The sequence below is a fragment of the Astatotilapia calliptera genome, chromosome 9 (genome assembly GCF_900246225.1).
Source record: "Astatotilapia calliptera chromosome 9, fAstCal1.2, whole genome shotgun sequence".
Classification (NCBI taxonomy): Eukaryota; Metazoa; Chordata; class Actinopteri; order Cichliformes; family Cichlidae; genus Astatotilapia; species Astatotilapia calliptera.
The window spans coordinates 28174163-28194239 of NC_039310.1; the positions used below are offsets into that span (position 1 = coordinate 28174163).

General features: G+C 41.3%; 1 protein-coding gene across 2 annotated transcripts in view; it reads right to left on the reverse strand.

Annotated features, from left to right (window-relative positions):
• The window catches only part of LOC113029441 (vasoactive intestinal polypeptide receptor 2-like), a 46607-nt gene that overhangs the window by 21903 nt on the left and 4627 nt on the right, over positions 1-20077 (reverse strand). For both annotated transcript variants that reach the window (XM_026180295.1, XM_026180294.1), the window contains exons 2-4: positions 13320-13419; positions 11408-11515; positions 10528-10631 (exon numbers count right to left, since the gene is read on the reverse strand). In XM_026180295.1, coding sequence (XP_026036080.1) covers positions 10528-10631; positions 11408-11515; positions 13320-13419 — 312 coding nt within the window. The remainder of the gene's footprint in view (positions 1-10527; positions 10632-11407; positions 11516-13319; positions 13420-20077) is intronic.

The window sequence follows — 20077 nt, forward strand, 5'->3', positions numbered from 1 at the left end:
AGGGAGGCACGTGGAAATTGGGAAACATGGGAAGTGTGGAGGAAAATATGACTTAGAATAACAGACAAGGGTTAATCCACAACCTTCAACTTATTACTAGAAACTGAAATGTGAAAACAGCAAGAGACTTGATAAAATATCATAAGAATGATAAGTAATCAAAAAGAGGACATCCCAAAATGAATCAAAAACATAGAGCACTGGAATGGCCTCAAAACCAGCAAGAAAACACTTTAAAAACTCACATCCAGAAACGGTAAAGCAATTCAAACCTCGGGGTACAAAAGAGGGGTTGTGCCCTGAGACGAAATCGATATTAATCAAGCTTCAGTAAATAGCTACTTAAATCATCTATCTATCCATCGATGGATGGATGGATGGATGGATGGATGGATGGATGGATAGATAGTCAGTCTTACTCTTAAACCAAAGCGATTAGTGCCTAAACCTGAACAACCAGCAGGTGAAAACAAATCTAAACTGTGACTTCATAGTCTTGTGATTTACAGTGGGGCAAAAAAGTATTTAGTCAGCCACCGATTGTGCAAATTCCCCCACTTAAAATGATGACAGAGGTCAGTAATTTGCACCAGAGGTACACTTCAACTGTGAGAGACAGAATGTGAAAAAAAAATCCATGAATTCACATGGTAGGATTTGTAAACAATTTATTCGTAAATTAGGGTGGAAAATAAGTATTTGGTCACCTCAAACAAGGAAAATCTCTGGCTCTCACAGACCTGTAACGTCTTCTGTAAGAAGCTTTTCTGTCCCCCACTCGTTACCTGTATGAATGGCACCTGTTTGAACTCATCATCTGTATAAAAGACACCTGTCCACAGCCTCAAACAGTCAGACTCCAAACTCCGCCATGGCCAAGAACAAAGAGCTTTCGAAGGACACCAGGAAAAGTTTTGTAGACCTGCACCAGACTGGGAAGAGTGAATCTACAATAGGCAAGCAGCTTGGTGTGAACAAATCAACTGTGGGAGCAATCATCAGAAAATGGAAGACATACAAGACCACTGATAATCTCCCTCGATCTGGGGCTCCACGCAAGATCTCATCCCGTGGGGTCAAAATGATCATGAGAACGGTGAGCAAAGATCCCAGAACCACACGGGGGGACCTGGTGAATGACCTGCAGAGAGCTGGGACCAAAGTAACAAAGGTCACCATCAGTAACACACTACAACGGCAGGGAATCAAATCCCGCAGTGCCAGACGTGTTCCGCTGCTGAAGCCAGTGCATGTCCAGGCCCGTCTGAAGTTTGCCAGAGAGCACATGGATGATACAGCAGAGGATTGGGAGAATGTCATGTGGTCAGATGAAACCAAAGTAGAACTTTTTGGTATAAACTCAACTCGTCGTGTTTGGAGGAAGAAGAATACTGAGTTGCATCCCAAGAACACCATACCTACTGTGAAGCATGGGGGTGGAAACATCATGCTATGGGGCTGTTTTTCTGACAAGGGGACAGGACGACTGATCCGTGTTAAGGACAGAATGAATGGGGCCATGTATCGTGAGATTTTGAGCCAAAACCTCCTTCCATCAGTGAGAACTTTGAAGATGAAACGAGGCTGGGTCTTCCAACATGACAATGATCCAAAACACACCGCCCGGGCAACAAAGGAGTGGCTCCGTAAGAAGCATTTGAAAGTCCTGGAGTGGCCTAGCCAATCTCCAGACCTCAACCCCATAGAAAATCTGTGGCGGGAGTTGAAAGTCCGTGCTGCTCGGCGACAGCCCCAAAACATCACTGCTCTCGAGAAGATCTGCATGGAGGAATGGGCCAAAATACCAGCTACTGTGTGTGCAAACCTGGTAAAGACCTATAGTAAACGTTGGACCTCTGTTATTGCCAACAAAGGTTATGTTACAAAGTATTGAGTTGTATTTTTGTTATTGACCAAATACTTATTTTCCACCCTGATTTACGAATAAATTCTTTACAAATCCTACCATGTGGATTCATGGATTTTTTTTTCACATTCTGTCTCTCACAGTTGAAGTGTACCTCTGGTGCAAATTACTGACCTGTGTCATCATTTTAGGTGGGGGAACTTGCACAATCGGTGGCTGACTAAATACTTTTTTGCCCCACTGTACATCACCACACTTAAACTCTCTTTAAAACAAGTTTAAAACAAGTTGTATAAACATCGGTTATAGCTTCATAGCAGTCATCCAAACAATGTTTACAGCTGTACCAGATGTTTTCTGGTGGCCTGAGGAGCATTTCTGCTCTGTTGACCTTTGGGATTACTCAACAGCACGTGACAGAAAACTACACAACCCACAAGGACACCTCTTTTTTCTCTGCAAGGCAGAGGACGCAGTGTAATGTGCAATGATTTAAAGAGATAGAGCTCTTTCATGTTTTTCTATGACACTTGACATAAATGTATTTATTTCAAACTCTGTGATATCGTTGTATTTCTTTGTTTAAGAGTAAAATCTGAGGGACACAGGCCTGGACAGGTAGGGAAAAATATGTATTCTCTGACCAGTTGGTGAGTGGTTGGAGCTGGACAGGAGGGGCTTGTGGCAATGCGGGAACTGCACAAAAATCCACCTTATTGTTCTGGAAAGGCCGGAGTGCCATGTCTCCCATAAATTGCTGGATTGTCTGCAAACAATTGTTGCACTTTTTCTACTAGTGGTTGAAGTAATCACAAGGGGCTGCAACAGTTAGCAACTGCCAGCAACCTCCTGCAACTACTTGCCAAGTGGTTGTGGAATACACAATTTTCTCCTACAAGCAGGAGTCCTGGTTGCCAAAGGATCACCAACTGGTCTCTAGGCCTCAGGGACTGGGGCTTTGGTATTGATTGCACAGTGACTGACAGCAAACCTCAACAACCACTCACCACTGACTGGGGAATATGCATTTTTCCCTTGCAACTAGTGGTTTCCAGATGGTTGCTAATCAGTGTCCTGGCCTGTGTGACTGGGGCCTACGCTGTTTTGTTTGTGCCTGGCCTTGTACATTTGTATGTGCTTTGAATGGTGAGGTTTTGAGGGTAAATCCATGGCTATAGCACACTTTGGAAGCTTTATGTTTAGGTAACCTGATATGGAAGTGGCACAATTTTCATCCCAGTATGCAGTGAAGAGTCTTACTGTATACAGATAACAAAATTTTAATGTTAAGTCAATGTGGTTATGTATAGTGACTCTGGCTCCCTTAGATATCCATCCACCCATCCATCATAGGGACTTATCCCAGCTGTAATAGTGCAGTGGTAATGTATTTGTTAATAAATGACTAATGTCACTCTTGTTCTTGTCTTCTAAATTTCTATATGGACTGTGGCCACAATAGTCATAATAGGAAACTCTGATACAGCCTGGCTGTTGGTTTGGATTAACAGAACGGCCTGGGATGGAGCCACATTCCCATTTTGAATTATTGTTTCAGGCCATCCCTGTGTGCAATACACAGTATTTACTAGCTGTTTATAATAGAGTTATATAAATGTAACAGTATTTATGTTGTGTGTGATTCCACTTGTCACGATAAACACAATTTGTTATCCGTGTATGTGTGACACTGTATTGTCTCAGTGGCGCCCTCTCTCAGAGATGGTGGACAAAAGTCAGTTCATGAGAGATGTGTGTTATGGGCACAACTAGTAATGCATGTGTCTGCTATATGACACTGTAAATGATTTAACTGTTAGTACGAAGAGTTTAAGTGGACAGCTGAGCTTTTAAAGTGCTAAAAAATCTATATAACAGAATAATAGACTCGCTAAGCTAAGTGCAAAGATTCTGAGCTTCTGTGACGTGCTGTTCTTAGAGCTGCCCATAATGAGCCAAATATCGGACCAGGACATATTCTGACTTTATCCAGGTACGCATTTACACATTATTTTATTTGTTATATTATTCCAGATGCACATCTTCACATTAATGTGTTTTATTATTGGGCATAATGATAATATTATATGTTATATTTTATAGCCAATGTCGAAACTTTGCCAGTTCATGAGATGTGCCTGAGGCAGCGCCAACCTGCCTGAACGAGATTCTGATCTTATCCAGGTACACGCTTTCATAGTTCTGTATTTGTTATATTACTTGCCACAACATTATTTGTTATAGTATTAGACAGTGTTGAAACGTTGGCAATTCAATAGAGACGTGCCTGAGAATGAAAGGTTTGCACGACCAGAACATATTCTGCTCTTATTTTAGATTTTCTATTCATTAGCAAAAGTTATTATGACATGTTGTTTTTTCAGATGACGTTGGACAACAGGACATCATCCCGTGGAGCTCTGCTTCAAAGCCTCCAGCTCAGCGTTTTTGTTGTCACCGTCTTGGTGTTTTCAGCTATGGCAGGCAGCTGCCAGACAGGACTGTGAAACCACACACAAGTCGGTCAACAGACATTAGCCAGACAGCATGTCTTCTTTTTGGATTTTTAAAATGTCAATAATTTACAAAACTCGCTTAATGTTTTATTCATTGTGATAATTATGTTGACCAGAAGTGGGCAATATTACCCAAGAGAACATGATATTACACGTTATGGCAATATCATAAAATAGTCAGTAGTACTGAGGCCCTGTGAGGGGCATTTGAGGGTCTTTCAAACTTTTATTTGGACACTGGCTGCTTTTTCACTCATTTTGAGTCCAGTCCTTGCACGTGACCATTTTCACAGGAATGTTTTGGGGGCTTTTTTGTTTTTTTGTCTGTTGGGCCACTTAATACTGACCTATGAATAACTGAAGCATAAAAGGGCACCTCACTTAGGGGATGAGCCACTGTTGTGTCTACGCATAACAACAACTCAGCACAGACCCAAACAGTTTCTTTACACTCTGTTTGCTTCATTTACAGCCTGTCACAAAAACATGTCATTTGTTCCATTTCTTTAGCTGAATCTATGAAAAATGTCAATAGCACAGTTTGACAGGCATAAAACAGATTTCTACACAAACAAAATGAGCTATTATTAGAAGACTTGGCATATCTCAACATGGTTTGCAGTGTGTCGGAAACCGGACAAGTGGAGGGCAAACAAAAGAAGTGGTACGCCTAAAAAAGCATCTACAGCAGATGAAGAGTATGTGAAAGTCAAGTCCTTAACAAATGGGAAAATATCCAGCAAAGACCTGACACAGGAACTGAGAGATGCATGCCTTCAGTTGATCCATTTACTGTTGGAGCTTCATCAGAAATGGAGCATCAGTGTCAGCAGATCTTATGGAGTGAGGAATCCAAATTGAACCCAATTAAAGTTTTGGAGGTCAAAGAGGTCAGGAGAAGTAAAACAAGGTCTGCAGACATCTGCAAAACACAGCAGAGGATCTGTCATGGTTTGTAACTACGTTCCATTCAGCGTGTTGGAGATCTTCTCAGAAATGATGCAATTTTGAACACAGAAAAGTACCATCAGATACTGATCTTAATTTTTCAGCATGACAAAGATCCCAAACATACTGTCAATGAAGCAAAAGCATAACTTTAAAAAAGAAAACCGCTCAGTGTGAACACTGTTAGTCATGCATTGTCCTCCCCAGAGTCTCTCAACATCATTAAAGCCGAGTGGGATCATTTTGACAGAACGGAGGAAAAGGCATCGATTGTCTCTAAAGAAGAGACTGGAGTATCTCTGGAGGCTATTCCAGAAAACGACTTAAAGAAATGACAAGAAAGCGGAGAAAGGTGACAGAGAGAGTTCAGGCTGTGATGAAGAATAAAGAGGGTTGTACCAAATGTTGACATTCATCTTAGAATTGTACAAACTCTGTTTTTGCACCTATATTCCATCTCCTTGCAAAATCGAAGGAGTGACCCAAAACTTTGGCGAGTAGAGCAGCTCATTGATTTTAGTATGGTCAGCATACATCTCTCAAAAAGGAGACATCCTCTTCAATTTGTTCCACATTTACTCTGCAATTCATCAAGATGCAATAAAATACTGCTCTTATCACATATTTTTACTTCATCCTAATTCATACAATAAATCTACTTGCTTTTAAAAGCAAGTAGTGAAAAAACAAGAGAAGTGTGTGGCATTATTTCAGGGACAGTGTGGACCCAATAATGGTTCCCGGATATTCTCTTAAACCTGGTTGTTACTCGCTTGTTTAAAGCTCATTATAAAAGAAAGGGTCCAGGAATGCAGCCGTGATTACAAGCAATAACTATGAGGTCAGAAAATAAGCTCCATGGCGTCACGCTGGACTCCTCTGAGCAACAAGAAAACACCCACGCATCCCCATACACACTCAAACGCCCATTAAAATAACAGCAGAGCAGGCATACCGCTCTGAGAACAGGAAAAGCCTTTTTTTCTCGAGCACCTGCAGCATTCAGCTCAAATACTCACCTGTGTCACTCAGGTTCCTAATCCTCCTCTGAGTCAGCTGAAGGGGTGGGAGAATTTCGAGAAGCCTTACCTTCATCTTGTGATGAAGCAGATATGGGAACAGATGAGGCCGGATTAGAGAGCACAGTGTGCCAAGACCGGGAAGTGAACCCCGCAACTCTGTTGGAGGAGCTGGGAATTTAAGCCGGTGTCTAGCCACAACAGATACAGAACAGACCCATGCAGAAGACTGAATCCAGTGGATTTCTCATGTTCTCTGGTCACTTGCATTATTTCTCATATACCTATGAAAAGAGGAAAAAAGTCTTTTTTGATGTTAAAGAGGAGCTTAAGTGGAAATGATGAGGAAGTTTAAGACCTCAGGCAGAAGGCTTCATCCTGCATCTCTGTAACTTTTATAAAGGGCCAGCCAGCTTTGCATAGATCTCTGCATCAGCATGAAGTCATAGAGAGGGAGTATACTTTGTATGGTCATCTCAGGCACACAACTCTGGCTGTGAACTCTGGTGCTCCACCTTCCTGTTGTACAAACCTTTTCTTTATTATCCCTCCACTCAAGTCAGATTGTGGTATGACAGCAAAAACAGACGCAGACAGGCGGCGGTTTCTATTGCTTCCACAGAGAGTGAAGGTCCAGACAGAGTTTCTCTTACCAAGTGGCAAACATGGAAGAGATGTGCAGATCAGTTTGTAACAAAGGAATTAAATGCATCTGACTTTTTGTTCAACTTTCTGCTTATTTGGTTGCAACGTAGTCCTCCACATACATAGACTAGCACAATGTAAGCAGCATGTTAAGTCATTTATGTGCATGTAAACTGCTTTGTTGCATGGTAAGCAAAGCATGTAAGACACGAGCATCAAAGCAGGAGGTTGAGAGTCTGAGTCACCCTTGATTTTTCTTTCTTCTTTGTTCTTTTTTGGTTCAACACAGAAACGTTTGCTGGTAATCATCACGGTCTGCTGTTTTCTACATGCCTCAACATTTTATCCTAAAAGAATCTGATGGGAAGTATCTGTAGAAGATTTTGGGGAGTTAATCAAAATTAAAGATCACAGAGTGCCTTCAAAACATTTTTGATCTGCTTCACCACCAAAGGGGAAGATTAGAGGATTACTAAAGATACTGTGTAGGGAAATGAACATCTCAAACAAATTTCACAGCACTCAGTCCAACTGATGCTTCAGTCTGTAACAAAATTATGACCCAACATTTGAGCATTTTTGCAGTTATAGTAGAAAGAATGTAACACTCATTATATTACATATTGCAGAAGAAGAGCTACAGAATCAAGGCTTAAATCGAATCGAGGCTAACAACCCTCTCTGTGTTTGGATATGTTATTATTATGTAATTATGTTGACCTCCAAACATGATGCGTTTGTGGTGTTCATCATCAGCTGAAAGATTTATGGAGTCATCTGCAAAGCAGCCAAAAAAACTGTTACCTTTGTGACCTTTGCATCTTTTGTTTAAATTTCTTAGCACCACAAATTAAATTCCTCTGAACCCCAGAGCACTGAACTGGACAACAATGAGATGCACAAATAAAGCTCAAAGTATCTGCATAGATAAGCGAGTACAGCTGTGTCATTTCTGTTTGTCAGTTGGATAAACTGAGCAAAACGCTACAACAGATTCTCACTCATCTGCTCCGCCTAATCACAGAAAAGCACACCAGCACAGTCAGGCCGCGACTTCACGGTGGTCTGAGTTATCTGAGGGGAGACACGAAGAGCAGCAGAGACCAGTGATCAGATGTGTCACCCAGTGAACTTTCCATCCTCTCTGTGCGTTTATCTGTGGGCAGATAAACAAACACACATACAGAGATGCTGATATGAAATCAGCCCTTCTCTTCACTGCTGTGCTGGAGCATCTGAGAAAACTCTGAGCTGAGATCAGACCACAGAGTGGAGACGTTTGATCTGTTTTTTTTTTTAATTTCAGTTCACATTAAATAAAGCTGCTGATTCCTGCACAGCTTCTGTTTTGCTTAAATAAAGTCTGTTCTGATTCAATGATTTTCAGTGTCTCACTGGAAGCTCCAGAACCTCTTTTTGCACACATCTTTGCATGCAAGTCTGGCTACTTTTTGTTGTATTTCCTCTGAAACAGCCCACATAAAACCACAGATTTAATTATCCTCATACTGCAAAATATGCTGATTGTGTTGTGGTAATTTGTCTTATTTTCCACTGTTCTTGTTGACAACTGGTTACAGAGAAAGAGCTAGAGGCCAGTGTCAGGCAAGTGGAAGCTGGCTGCTTAGAATCAACAGTTAAACTGTGTTGTATAATACTAAAAAGAAATATGAACGATTAGTTTTGCAGACAAATAGCTTTGATTTGAGCTACAGAGGGTATGTAGGTCTTTACTTATTCATGCTACACACAAAACTCCAGCTGAAAGCCTGCAGCATCAGAAATGGTGTTACAACAACTTCTACTTAAGACGATGTCTCCCCAAACTCGTCCACAGTGCTGTCAGGCTACAAAATAGTGATTTATCATTCTGAAGGTGAGTTATAAATAATTTACGCTACACATTTTAGCTCACAGGGGGCTCCTTTATCATTGCTTTTTAGTCTATTCTTCATAATGTTGGAAATGGGGACATCATTTAGACGAAAAGTGATTTGTACGTGCTGATTTCTAACATAAACCATGGGTTAGTTACCATGGAGATTTACCCAGGTAACAGCTGCATCACCTTTGTGGGTGGCTCGCTAAACCTCAAAGCCTGCTTAGCAGCACAGGCCTCTGGACAAAGAGTTTCCCCGTCTCCAACAAACCAACTAACAGCACACTGAAACTAGAGTTCAGCTTTTTCCCAATCAAATCCGGTAAAAATGATTTATCTGCAACTGTTCTGTGGTTGGTTTGCTTCCTCTTGCAATGCAAGCATTTTAAAGTGGGTCAAATCAGCCCACGAACTCTCCCAACATCATCCACAGGCCGAGCATGTGCTGCGTGGGACGTGGCACATACATTTTTTGTGATCAGAACCCAAACGGAAAACAGTGCTAAAACCTGTACACAACAGTTTCACTTGCACTGTGAAAATTCACTTCAAAGGATTCCAACTAAACTTTAAACTCTTTTGATTAAAGCTACATTCAGCTGCTCCCTTATTTGAAAGAGGTCAGCCTGGCAGGGAGCTTTGCATGTTTGATTTGGCAGATTTTTACAGTGACCTTCCTGATGCAACCCCAGAAGCATTTGGGTCTCCTCCCAGAACCAAACCAAAGACCTTTTGCTTGTCAGATGAACACGTGAACTGCTACAGTAAAGAGCCAGAAGCTACATTTATTAGGAACAGGTAAACATTTTTTTTCTGTCAAAAGATGCTTCAACAACTGATTTTTATTTGCTTTTTATCCTTATGCTTCCTTTGTTTCCTAATTATGTCCTATAAAAACACTGATGAACACACACATTAACCTTTTTGGTTATAATTTGATATCATTTTGAGGGGAAAATTTAAAAAAGGATGAAAAAGAATAAAAAAATAGTTTTATTCCCTCAAATGATTAAGTGTATGCACGTGTAGTTGATACATAAAAGCTATACATGGAGGTAAATACATCGTAAATCAACAGCTGTGGTGTATCAATGATATTTGATCCATGAGTGATTTAATATTTTCATGTTTTCTTTATAGTTAGCATGTTTTTAACCATCCAAGCAGTTTCAAATTAACCACCTTGCAACCGCTCTGACTAATCTTCTACCTCATCTGAGAATCCAAGAACCCTGATAAACCAATACTGACAATGTTGCATTAACAGCGACGGGTCCAAGGCCTTCAGCTTCATTAGACAACAGACCTGAGAGTTTCAGCCGCTACAAAGTAGATATGAAAACCAAACACACAACTTTGATCAGACTCCAAACACACACCAGTTTCTACACTGTAAAGACAAAAAATTCAGTCCTTCTTCGATATTATGTTATGTTATCATGTAAAGGCTCTAATTGCTAGACATTACCTGAGATTGGACTGACAGAGGATGAGAAAACTGAATGAATTCGCCAGCTAAAAAGGTTCAGGCCGGAAAAGGATTAAAAGAGTTGTTCACAAGCAGCACAACTCCAATCACAGTGGTGCTTCATATAACTCATAACTGCGCTCACAGGCGCACAAACGTAAACACACCACAGACGTCAAACTTGCCCTTTTGGTTGTCTCTGGGGTCTCTAAGGTGCTCGTGCAGGTGATGATGTAGTCGGGATAGACGGTGGACCAGCCACTCTCTGTACAGTTCCTGCTGAGGTTGCCTGAAAGAAAACCGACTGGTTTTAGAGCCTTTTAGAACTGAACTAGTAGATTTCATGAAACCTAACATCAGTGCTGCATATAAAGATATATTGCCCTGATTTTTTTTTTAAAGCTTCAGTGATATTTGTCCACAGATTTTAGATTTGGATAACTGGAATAACAATTATATAACACCAGTGCAGTCAGATTCACAGCAGCAGTTGCCTGGACAGACAAACACAAAGTGGAGATGTTTGTTCCTAATCAGAGCGCCACATTTGGAGAAAACCAAACACAATTGTCAGCATGGTGGTGGAGGGCTCATGATTTGGGCTTGTTTTGAAGCAACAGGAACCTGGACACTCAAAGAATCAGCATAATGATGACACATGTCCATTTTTACCCTCTCAAACAGCTGTCATCAGAGGCAGGCACATGCGTAGGCCTCAGTGAGGACTTTTGATACTGAGCAGCTACTGTTCTCGTCTGTGGTGCTGATTGTGATGCTCATCTATTAATGCTGTGTGTTTCTGCACAGTGCTGAGTCCTCAGACTTTGTGTGGCGGGGTCATACTAAGTGTCAGCTGTCTTAAAATGTTTTACATGTCGGGGGAAGTTGAAGCTTCCTTTAACTGAAAGTCTGTATAATTTCCAGAACACACTTTTTGTTTTTTTTAGCAAGTCAAGTGTGTGTGTGTGTGTGTGCGTGTGCGTGTGTGTGTGTGTGTGTGTGTGTGTGTTAACAAAGATGATTGAAGGGCAGCAGGAGGAAGTGTGTCTCTGAGAAGAAGCTCACCGTTCTTGTGAAAAAGCAGCAGGAAGGGGGTGGGACAGTGTAAGGTCAGCACATCGCCGACCGCGGCGCTCGGCCAACATGAAACGTTGTCCCACTCGCCGTGACATCCTGGACAGACATATACAGAGATACACACACACACACAGACATTAGAAGTGTGAACTTGCCTGCACAGAACTTCCTGTTTGGCTGAGCGACTTGTGCGGAGCTTCTGTGCGAGCTGCTGATTGAACGTGGACAATAAATCCAGCCCACATGAAAGCAGCCTGTGAGGTTTGGACATTTAGCTTTACTGCTCAGCCAGGAGGGACAAAGACATTCACGTAACACTCTGAAGGCCTCTTAATAGTTAAGTTAAAAATAAATGTAGCCTGATGAGGCCTGAGAGTAACTAATGCTGGTACTGTCCTTTTACATCAAACACACATGTGTATCTATAGAGCAGCGTGAGAAAAAGCTCACAGTCTGAAAGCTGAGACCACACAGATTAAACACATTTTATTATCTCTGTGCTCAAACATTCGCACACATGACCGTTCACAAACAGCCTCTGTATGTCTGTGCGTCAGTCTTTGGTTACTCGTGTTGTGGTTTCACACAGAAATCATCCTAATATACGTCGTGAACATCTGGAGACTCTACTGATGCCGACTGTGTGCAGCAGTCCTTCAAGCCTTTTATTCTCTGAGCCTTTTATTCTTGCTGAAAAACAAGAGGTTAAAAATCAAAGCTGCTTCAGGAAGAAGGAGGTCTGGGCTTCTCTGCTTAGGCTGCTGCCCCTGATAAGTGCAAGAAGATGGATGGATGGATGGATGGATGGATGGATGGATGGATGGATGGATGGATGGATGGATGGATGGATGGCAGGAAGAGTAGAAAGGGAAAGTTTACAAGATGGGGAAACCTGCTATGCTGTATCTTTTAGAGACTGTGGCACTGCTAAAATTCTCACTGGGAATGACCAATTGGACAAGATTGGAAATGAGTGCATCAACGGGATGGCTCAGGTGGAGCTGTTGGGAGACAAACATAGAGAGACAGGACTGAGATGGTTTGGGCATGTGCAGAGGGAACGTGGGTATATTGGACAAAGATGGCTGATTGTGAAGCTGCCAGGCAAGAGGAAAAGAGGAATACCTCAGAGGAGGTTCATGGATGTAGTGAAGGAGGACATGCAAAGGGTTGGTTTGACAGAGGAGGATGTTGCTGTGGCGACTTCCACTCTAATGAGGGCATATCAAAGATGTGGAAAAATGAAGTCTTCAAGTCTGACTGCTCAATGCTTTTGTTATTTGCAGCATGCAGGTCACACAGTTTTCACTTTGCCTTCACGTTTTTATCCTTTCTTGATCAAAATGAATCATTTTTAAATCATCTGATTGTAGCACAAGTGCAGAAAAGAGGTATGTTTGATTTCTCTTCGATCCACCCTCCAAGCAGGTAACTGAAGAAGCCTTTTTAACATTTATAGCTAGCATTTGTGTATGTGTACATGTGTACATTTGTGTGAGTGCGTGTATGTGTGAGTTTGTGCTTTTTGTGGAGTGTTTGATCTCACAAGGTAAACAGCTCAGTGTTGCAACACCGTCTGAAATAGCGTCCAGAGACACACACCACTTCACATCAACTGATTTCATTCAGTGCACTCACACACACACACACACACACACACACACACACACACACACACACACACACACACACACACACACACACACACACACACACACACACACACACACTTTTCCTTACTTGATATGGATCTGAATACTTTTCCGAGGCCTAATATTCAGTGATGCTCTTACAGCAGATTATTTTGCGTCTGCTCCTGCACACGCAGCAGACGTATCGTAAAATACTTTGGATGGGGATTTCCAAACACTTGCTCGTGTGTGTTTCAGTGCATGCGTACCTGCATGAGTGGAATTGTTCGGCTGCAGCTCTGTCTGACAGTCACTCTTTGCTTTCTGCATCTCCCAGTAGAACTGGCAGGGAGAAAACATTCCATTAACCTGTCGGGATGAAGGGAAATACATCTTATGAATATTATCTCCAAAATGAACAAACCTCCTGCGTCAGGCTCTTTGTCTCAGGTTGTGCTGTGCACGCTGGTGTTTGACATACGTGCTCCAGTTTTCTGGAGTAAAGTTCATGTTTCTGCGATCTGCTCTCCTTTCACTCCTATCTGCAGCTTTCAGGGGGAGGATTTAGGCAGTGGTGATGATTTGGGAAGACAAAAAAACACTTCTGCTAAAAGCAAAAACCAAAGCAGGTTAGGTTCCTCGTTAGAGATCAGCGTGTATGACACAATCAAATCTCCATAAAACAGTGTCACCACTCATGAAGGATCCCTCAGAGGCCTCTGCAGACAGCAGGAAGTTTCTATAATCTTTGTCTTTCCCTGAAGAGCATCGGTAATAAGTCCAGAGTCTCAGCGGCAAGTTTGGTCCTTTATTTTATTCTATGTTGGCTGCAAACAGTTTCACAACAGTTTTATTGTTTTAAAAGCATTAATATATATATATATATATATATATATATATATATATATATATATATATATATATATATATATATATATATATATATATATATATATATATTCTAATTTGTGCATCAAATCTGCAGATACTCCAAATCTTTATGTGAATTCTGTTTTTGTATTTAATTTTTACTCTCAGAGCGTTAAACCCCACCAAGGCTACAGCTGAAGGAATAACAACAACTATTTAATGAAGTACTTGAGTATAATCCATCAGATTATCCTGTCTTTTAATGACACAGTTGTGATACTGAAACATCTGTTAGCTTATTTTGCTAGCTTTCTTTCCTGACCTGACCAAACTTTATTAAATTTCGCACACAATCTCACACCACCCTGGTACTAAACTGCTTTACAGCACCTTTCCTCTCACACCCACTCACTCTGTTGATTGTCTGCAGCAGCTGTGTTACTTCCAGCCTGTATCGTGTGTGTGTGTGTGTGTGTGTGTGTGTGTGTGTGTGTGTGTGTGTGTGTGTGTGTGTGTGTGTGTGTGTGTGTGTGTGCGTGCGTGTGTAATCTTAGTACATTCTTCCATGTTTGTGATTGGTTAGATGCTGTCACCACAACCCTTTTCAAGTGAGCACACTTGTAGTTAAATTGGGAAATCCTTCGGTCAATTTAGGAAAGCTTTGTGTGACCACTTATCTTGATTGTCGGTGTTAGGATTAGTGTGAGTGAGTCCAGATGAAAGAAGGATACCCAGAGTTTGATGAACAGCCTGTTAAAAAACCAACGAGTTGCAAAGTGACCCAGAGACCTCAAGCTGATTGAAATGTTGTGGTGAGAGCTGTTCATGAACAAATGAACACAAACTTCAATTAAATGAAGTGACGCTGTGAAGAAGTATAGGCCCAAATTCTCCCACAACCATGTGAGAAACCGATAAAGTCCCACAGAAAGCAGTTAATTAAAGTTATTGCTCCTAAACGAGGTTCTATAACCGAGACACCTATTCAATCATGTGGTGTAATTAGCCTATCACAGGGCTGCACAGAGGCCTGTGAGAACTTTTTATTTTCCAACGATTGTAAGACTGACTCCTCGGGTTGGGGGCGTGTGGTGGTTGGATCGATACAGCACAGTATTGGGATATTTTGCATGATGATATTGTAATAAAAAAGGGACACCAAATATTGATACTTTATTACATAAAAATACTACAAACAATAGGCTCGTGTCATGCACCAAAATGAGATCATGTCCATCAAGCAAACTAATATTAAACGACCAAAAATCATCCAACAATTTACCCACTTAGCGTGACAAAGCTACCTCCTAATTCAGAGTAAACTAATGCAGTAAAAATAAAACAGCGACCTCCTTGCATCTACAGAAAACAAAACAAAAAAAGCAGGGGCTGCCTGGTGATTATATTGACTTTGTGATGACTAAATTGTTTCCCAGAGCTGCACAATTTTGATCGGAACGCAATTGCAGTCGTCTGATAGGAGGCAACCTTTCTGCAGACAGTCACAGTGTGACGTGGGCTGAGAGTAATGACTCTCGGAGTGATCGCTGGCAGAGGAAAGATTTATTTGAAGAGTTCCAGTCAGGTTTAAAAATTCATCACAGCACAGAAACGGCTTTAGTGAAGGTTACAAATGATCTGCTTATGGCCTCTGACAGTGGACTCATCTGTGTGCTTGTCCTGCTAGACCTCAGCACTGCATTTGACACTGTTATTTATAAAATTTTATCACAGCAATTAGGGCATGCCGTAGGTATTAAAGGTCCTGGTACATATCTATCAAATAGACTCCAATTTGTGCATGTAAATGGAGAGTCCTTTCCACACACGGAAGTTAATTATGGAGTCCACAGGGTTCCATGCTAGGACCAATTCTATATATATTATAGACCAGTGGTCTCCAACCTTTTTTGCACTTTTAAGGTGTCAAAGATAAATACAACTAAATAAAATGATACGACCAAGACAAAAACAGTAGTATTTTGTAAATATAATAATAAACGTGAATTCGCTGTGTAATTGTGTAACTTTATTAGCAGCATCCTCCTGAAATGCCCCAACAACATCGAGAGTAACATCCTCCTCTCTGCCCCTTAATGCTCTCTGGTCGTTATGGTAACGTGTAAACATTTCTTTCAAAATAAGACGCACAACTGCAACACGGGAAAAGACCCAGGGAAACCAAATTAACGCTAAAAACCCTGAAATCCATAAATTTCACACCCGGTACCAAACCTGTCCGTGGCCCGGGGGTTGGGGACCGCTGTTATAGACGTTTCCCTTCGGCAGTGTCATTAGAAGGCATGGGATACATTTTCATTGCTATGATACCCCGCTCAATCTATCCATGAAGCCAGATAACACACATCAGTTAGTTAAACTGCATAGACGTCTTGAAGACATAAAAACCTGAATGACCTCTAATTTTCTGCTTCTAAATTCAGATAAAAATGAGGTTATTGTGGTTTGGCCTAAAAATCCTCGAAATACAGATTCTAACCAGATTCTTACTCTGGGTGTCATTATGTGTTTGATCAGGATGTGTTAAACAAACATGTAGGACTGCTGCTCGCATTTGTGCAATGACATCCTGTCTCAAAGTGGTGCTGAAAAACTAGTGCATGCATTTAGTACTTCTAGGCTAAACTATTGGAATTTATTATTATCAGGCTGTCTTATAAAGCCCTATATAACCATTAGTTGTTATTAATCTCTGGCTCTCTTCCACAGCATGTCTTTTTTCCTGTTTTCCCCCATCGACCCCAATCAGTTAATGCAGATAGCTGCCCATTCTGGAGCCCGGCTCTGTCGGAGGTATGTAGGGTCTTTACCTTGTAGTTTAAAGCAACATGAGGTGATGCTGAGTGAAGGTATTGCTACTGCAACTCAGTCATCCAGGTAACACTAAAATCAAAAGACTCAATAAGGGTTTTTATAGTAAGGGGAAAGTTCAATTTTAGTTAAACCTTCGAGAAAAAAATAACAAATTTAAGCAGTTATGATATTAACTACAAATTAGAAATACATTTATATATTTGAAAAGTATTTGGTTGCAGTTTGGTTCAGTTGCACAGAAGCTGCCTTTGAAAACAGATTTCAATCTGAACCTCATTAATTAGCCTCACCTCGTTCGTACTGACTGTGCCGACTCGAGTGCTACTGAATGAGAACCATAACCCACATTTTCCTGCTGCCACCGTCAAACCCTCATATGTGTGAGTGTGTGTGCTGGTACAGCTGATGGTAGCCATGGACACACACTCAAACAGACTGTACACAAAGGGCAACATGAACAAAGAAAAACACTCAAACAGAACAAGTTCATGTGTCAACTTGATTCACTGATATACCGCGAATGTGCGTGTGTGTTGGGAGGTCTGTTTACACTTAGATTTATGGTCACTCTGCACAGTGTTTCAGATCTGTCAGTCTGTTTATACACACACACACACACACACACACACACACACACACACTAAAATGTCTTTAGCCAAAAACCTGACCATGATATCACCTATCATGCTCACCAATCAAACATCACTTTCCTTCTGTCTTTAAGTGACCCATCAAAGGAGAGACTCAGACTTCAAACAACACTTCCACACATGTAGGCACAGAGGCCTCAACAGCTGCATCAAATAAGATGAACGATCACTTGAGCCGATTCCAGTACGGAAAGGAAATCAGCTACAGAATGATTAGGTGCTAAACAAGGACGTGAGAGGAGCGGCGGTCCTTGTTAAGTGAAGTAAGGGGCTTCACCCTTACTGCACGCAACTTGTCTTCATTAAATGTGGATTGTGCTGAGTATCGTTGTGCAAAGAAATGCTGAACAGGTGAATTTTCAGAATAATGTGTCTGAAATTAAATTTAAATGCCTAAATTTAGCCTTTTTCCACCAAACTACGTAACCTAGCCTAACTTATATAGTAACCAGAAACTCCTTTTACCCCTACACCACACCTGTCCACGGCATTCAAGTCATTGTGATATTGACCCAACATGCAGTTACATTTCTCAGGTTACGCAGAAGGTTGGGACATCGGGTTAAAATGGGAGCCACTATAGTTCGTTGGGTTGAGTAGATGCCACAAGGCTAATGGAGAGGCCCATATTCAAGTCTACCTCAAGGCCTTTTACTGTACGTTTTGCCCCTGGGCATCTCCCAGTTTCCTGTCTTCTTTCCACCATCTAATCAAAATAAAAGCAAACAAGCTCAAAAACTGTGTTTACATAAAGCTGATGTAAAGTGCATTAAACCTACATTCTCCCTCATACCAGGAGTCAGACAGTAAATATCCGACTCCTAGAATGGCAAACCTCATCCAGGAAATGCTCATCATCAACTATCAATTACACGTCCATGAGTTGGAAACGCTCAGGTCCAAGTTTAATACTTTAGACTTAACTAACAAATGACATGATGGAGACTACGTCCCTCTTTTAAACTCTCTGTGGAAGTTACTGCCAGAGTCACATTAAACAACTGAGCAACAAAGCAAAAGAAAAAACAGCAGCCATTAGATCCTGTCTAAACTAAAGCTATTCTTAATATCGAGGTTCTCTAGAGCCAGGCTGTCAAACATAAGGCCCAGGATCCAGAATCAGCTCGGCAAAGACTATAAGTGTCATGGGGCGGCTGCGTGAAAGCGAGAGAGGACCCAAATGCACGGCTCGAGACACACAGGGATGAACTCAAAGGCAGGTCTTTATTAACAGGAAGATAAGAAGTCATACAAAACTACACTGGGAGCAACTAAAGCTGAGGCGCTGGGAAGACACGGGAAATGCACACAACCTAGAGGGACGACGCAACAGCATGGACACAGGGGGGATCCAAATACCAAACCAAACAATCCAATGAACATAAGGAACAAAATACAAAACCACAGGAAAACTAAGAACACTGGGTCAAAATGACCCAGGACCATGACAATAAGACTATAATCTGGGTGTAATCTGGCACTGACAAATGAGAAGGAGGGTTTTCCTACAGCTAGAAAACCTCTCCCATGGCTATTTATCATACACCAAAGTAACTGTGCAATAAATAAACAATAATATGACAAATAGAGCTTCCTGTTTTTACACTATCAAGTAAAGACATTTAGTTTTTTTACCGTGGGTCCAGAGAGCCAACAGATTTCAGTTACCACAGCAGCATTTCTCTGTCATGTAGAAAAACTGATACATACTGTGGAAAGTGGACTTTTCAAAGTAGCTGTGCATGCATGTGGCCCACGATTGAAATTGACTTTGACATCCTTGCGTTAGATGAAACAATCTGTTCTTAAATGGTATTTCTGACGGTGTCTGATGGTGCCTGGATCATCCTCAACCTGCTGTGGAAGCTGCAAATGTGTGCAGCAGCTCGGCTCGTCGCTATGTGGGAAAGCATTTGGGTTAATAAGGCTACGTGACTTCACAGGAACACATTAGAAGGCGTAAATAATTAATGAAGTTACCGCCTGCTTAAAATGTACACAGGCCCTTTCTTAATGTGGATCCTGCTGCTGTGACACTGCAGCTGTTCAGTAAAATCAAGCTAACAGGGCAAATCCACACAGAGCCTTAAAGAGGAGGAGGAGGTGGGCTCCGAGCAAATTCAAGCCCTGCTTATCTTATCGTTTGTCAGTGGATCTAAATCTTGTTGCCTCATAAAAACACTAAAAGACGAGTCTTTTCAGTACCTCAGTGGCTTCATGTACTATCTGAATGCATCTGCACAGTCATGGTGATCAAGCACGTTAGGCCTGCAGGTGAAGTTTGCATTTAGGTAAGAAGTGAACCACCTTGATCACAATCAAAAAAACAGCTTTAAACCTGAATTTATAACTTAGGCCCTCAAACGCTGCATCACAGTGCAGGCCTCCAGTTTCAGATTGACATCATTACTATTGTTTTAAAGTCCCGATGTTCCAGATGGAGGTGCTGCTTTCTTCAACTCGAAATTTGGCTACAGATTTGGATTATGCCCTTCCTGTTCTCACTTCCTGCTTTTCAAAACAAACAAATTATAAATAGACACAAGCAAAAGGAAAAGATAAACAATCTTATTTAATCCATTGCCATCTAAACAAACAGCATAATCTCTTTCATCTAATAAGCACTAATACACACAAATACACACAGAGACACACAGATCCATTACGAGGTA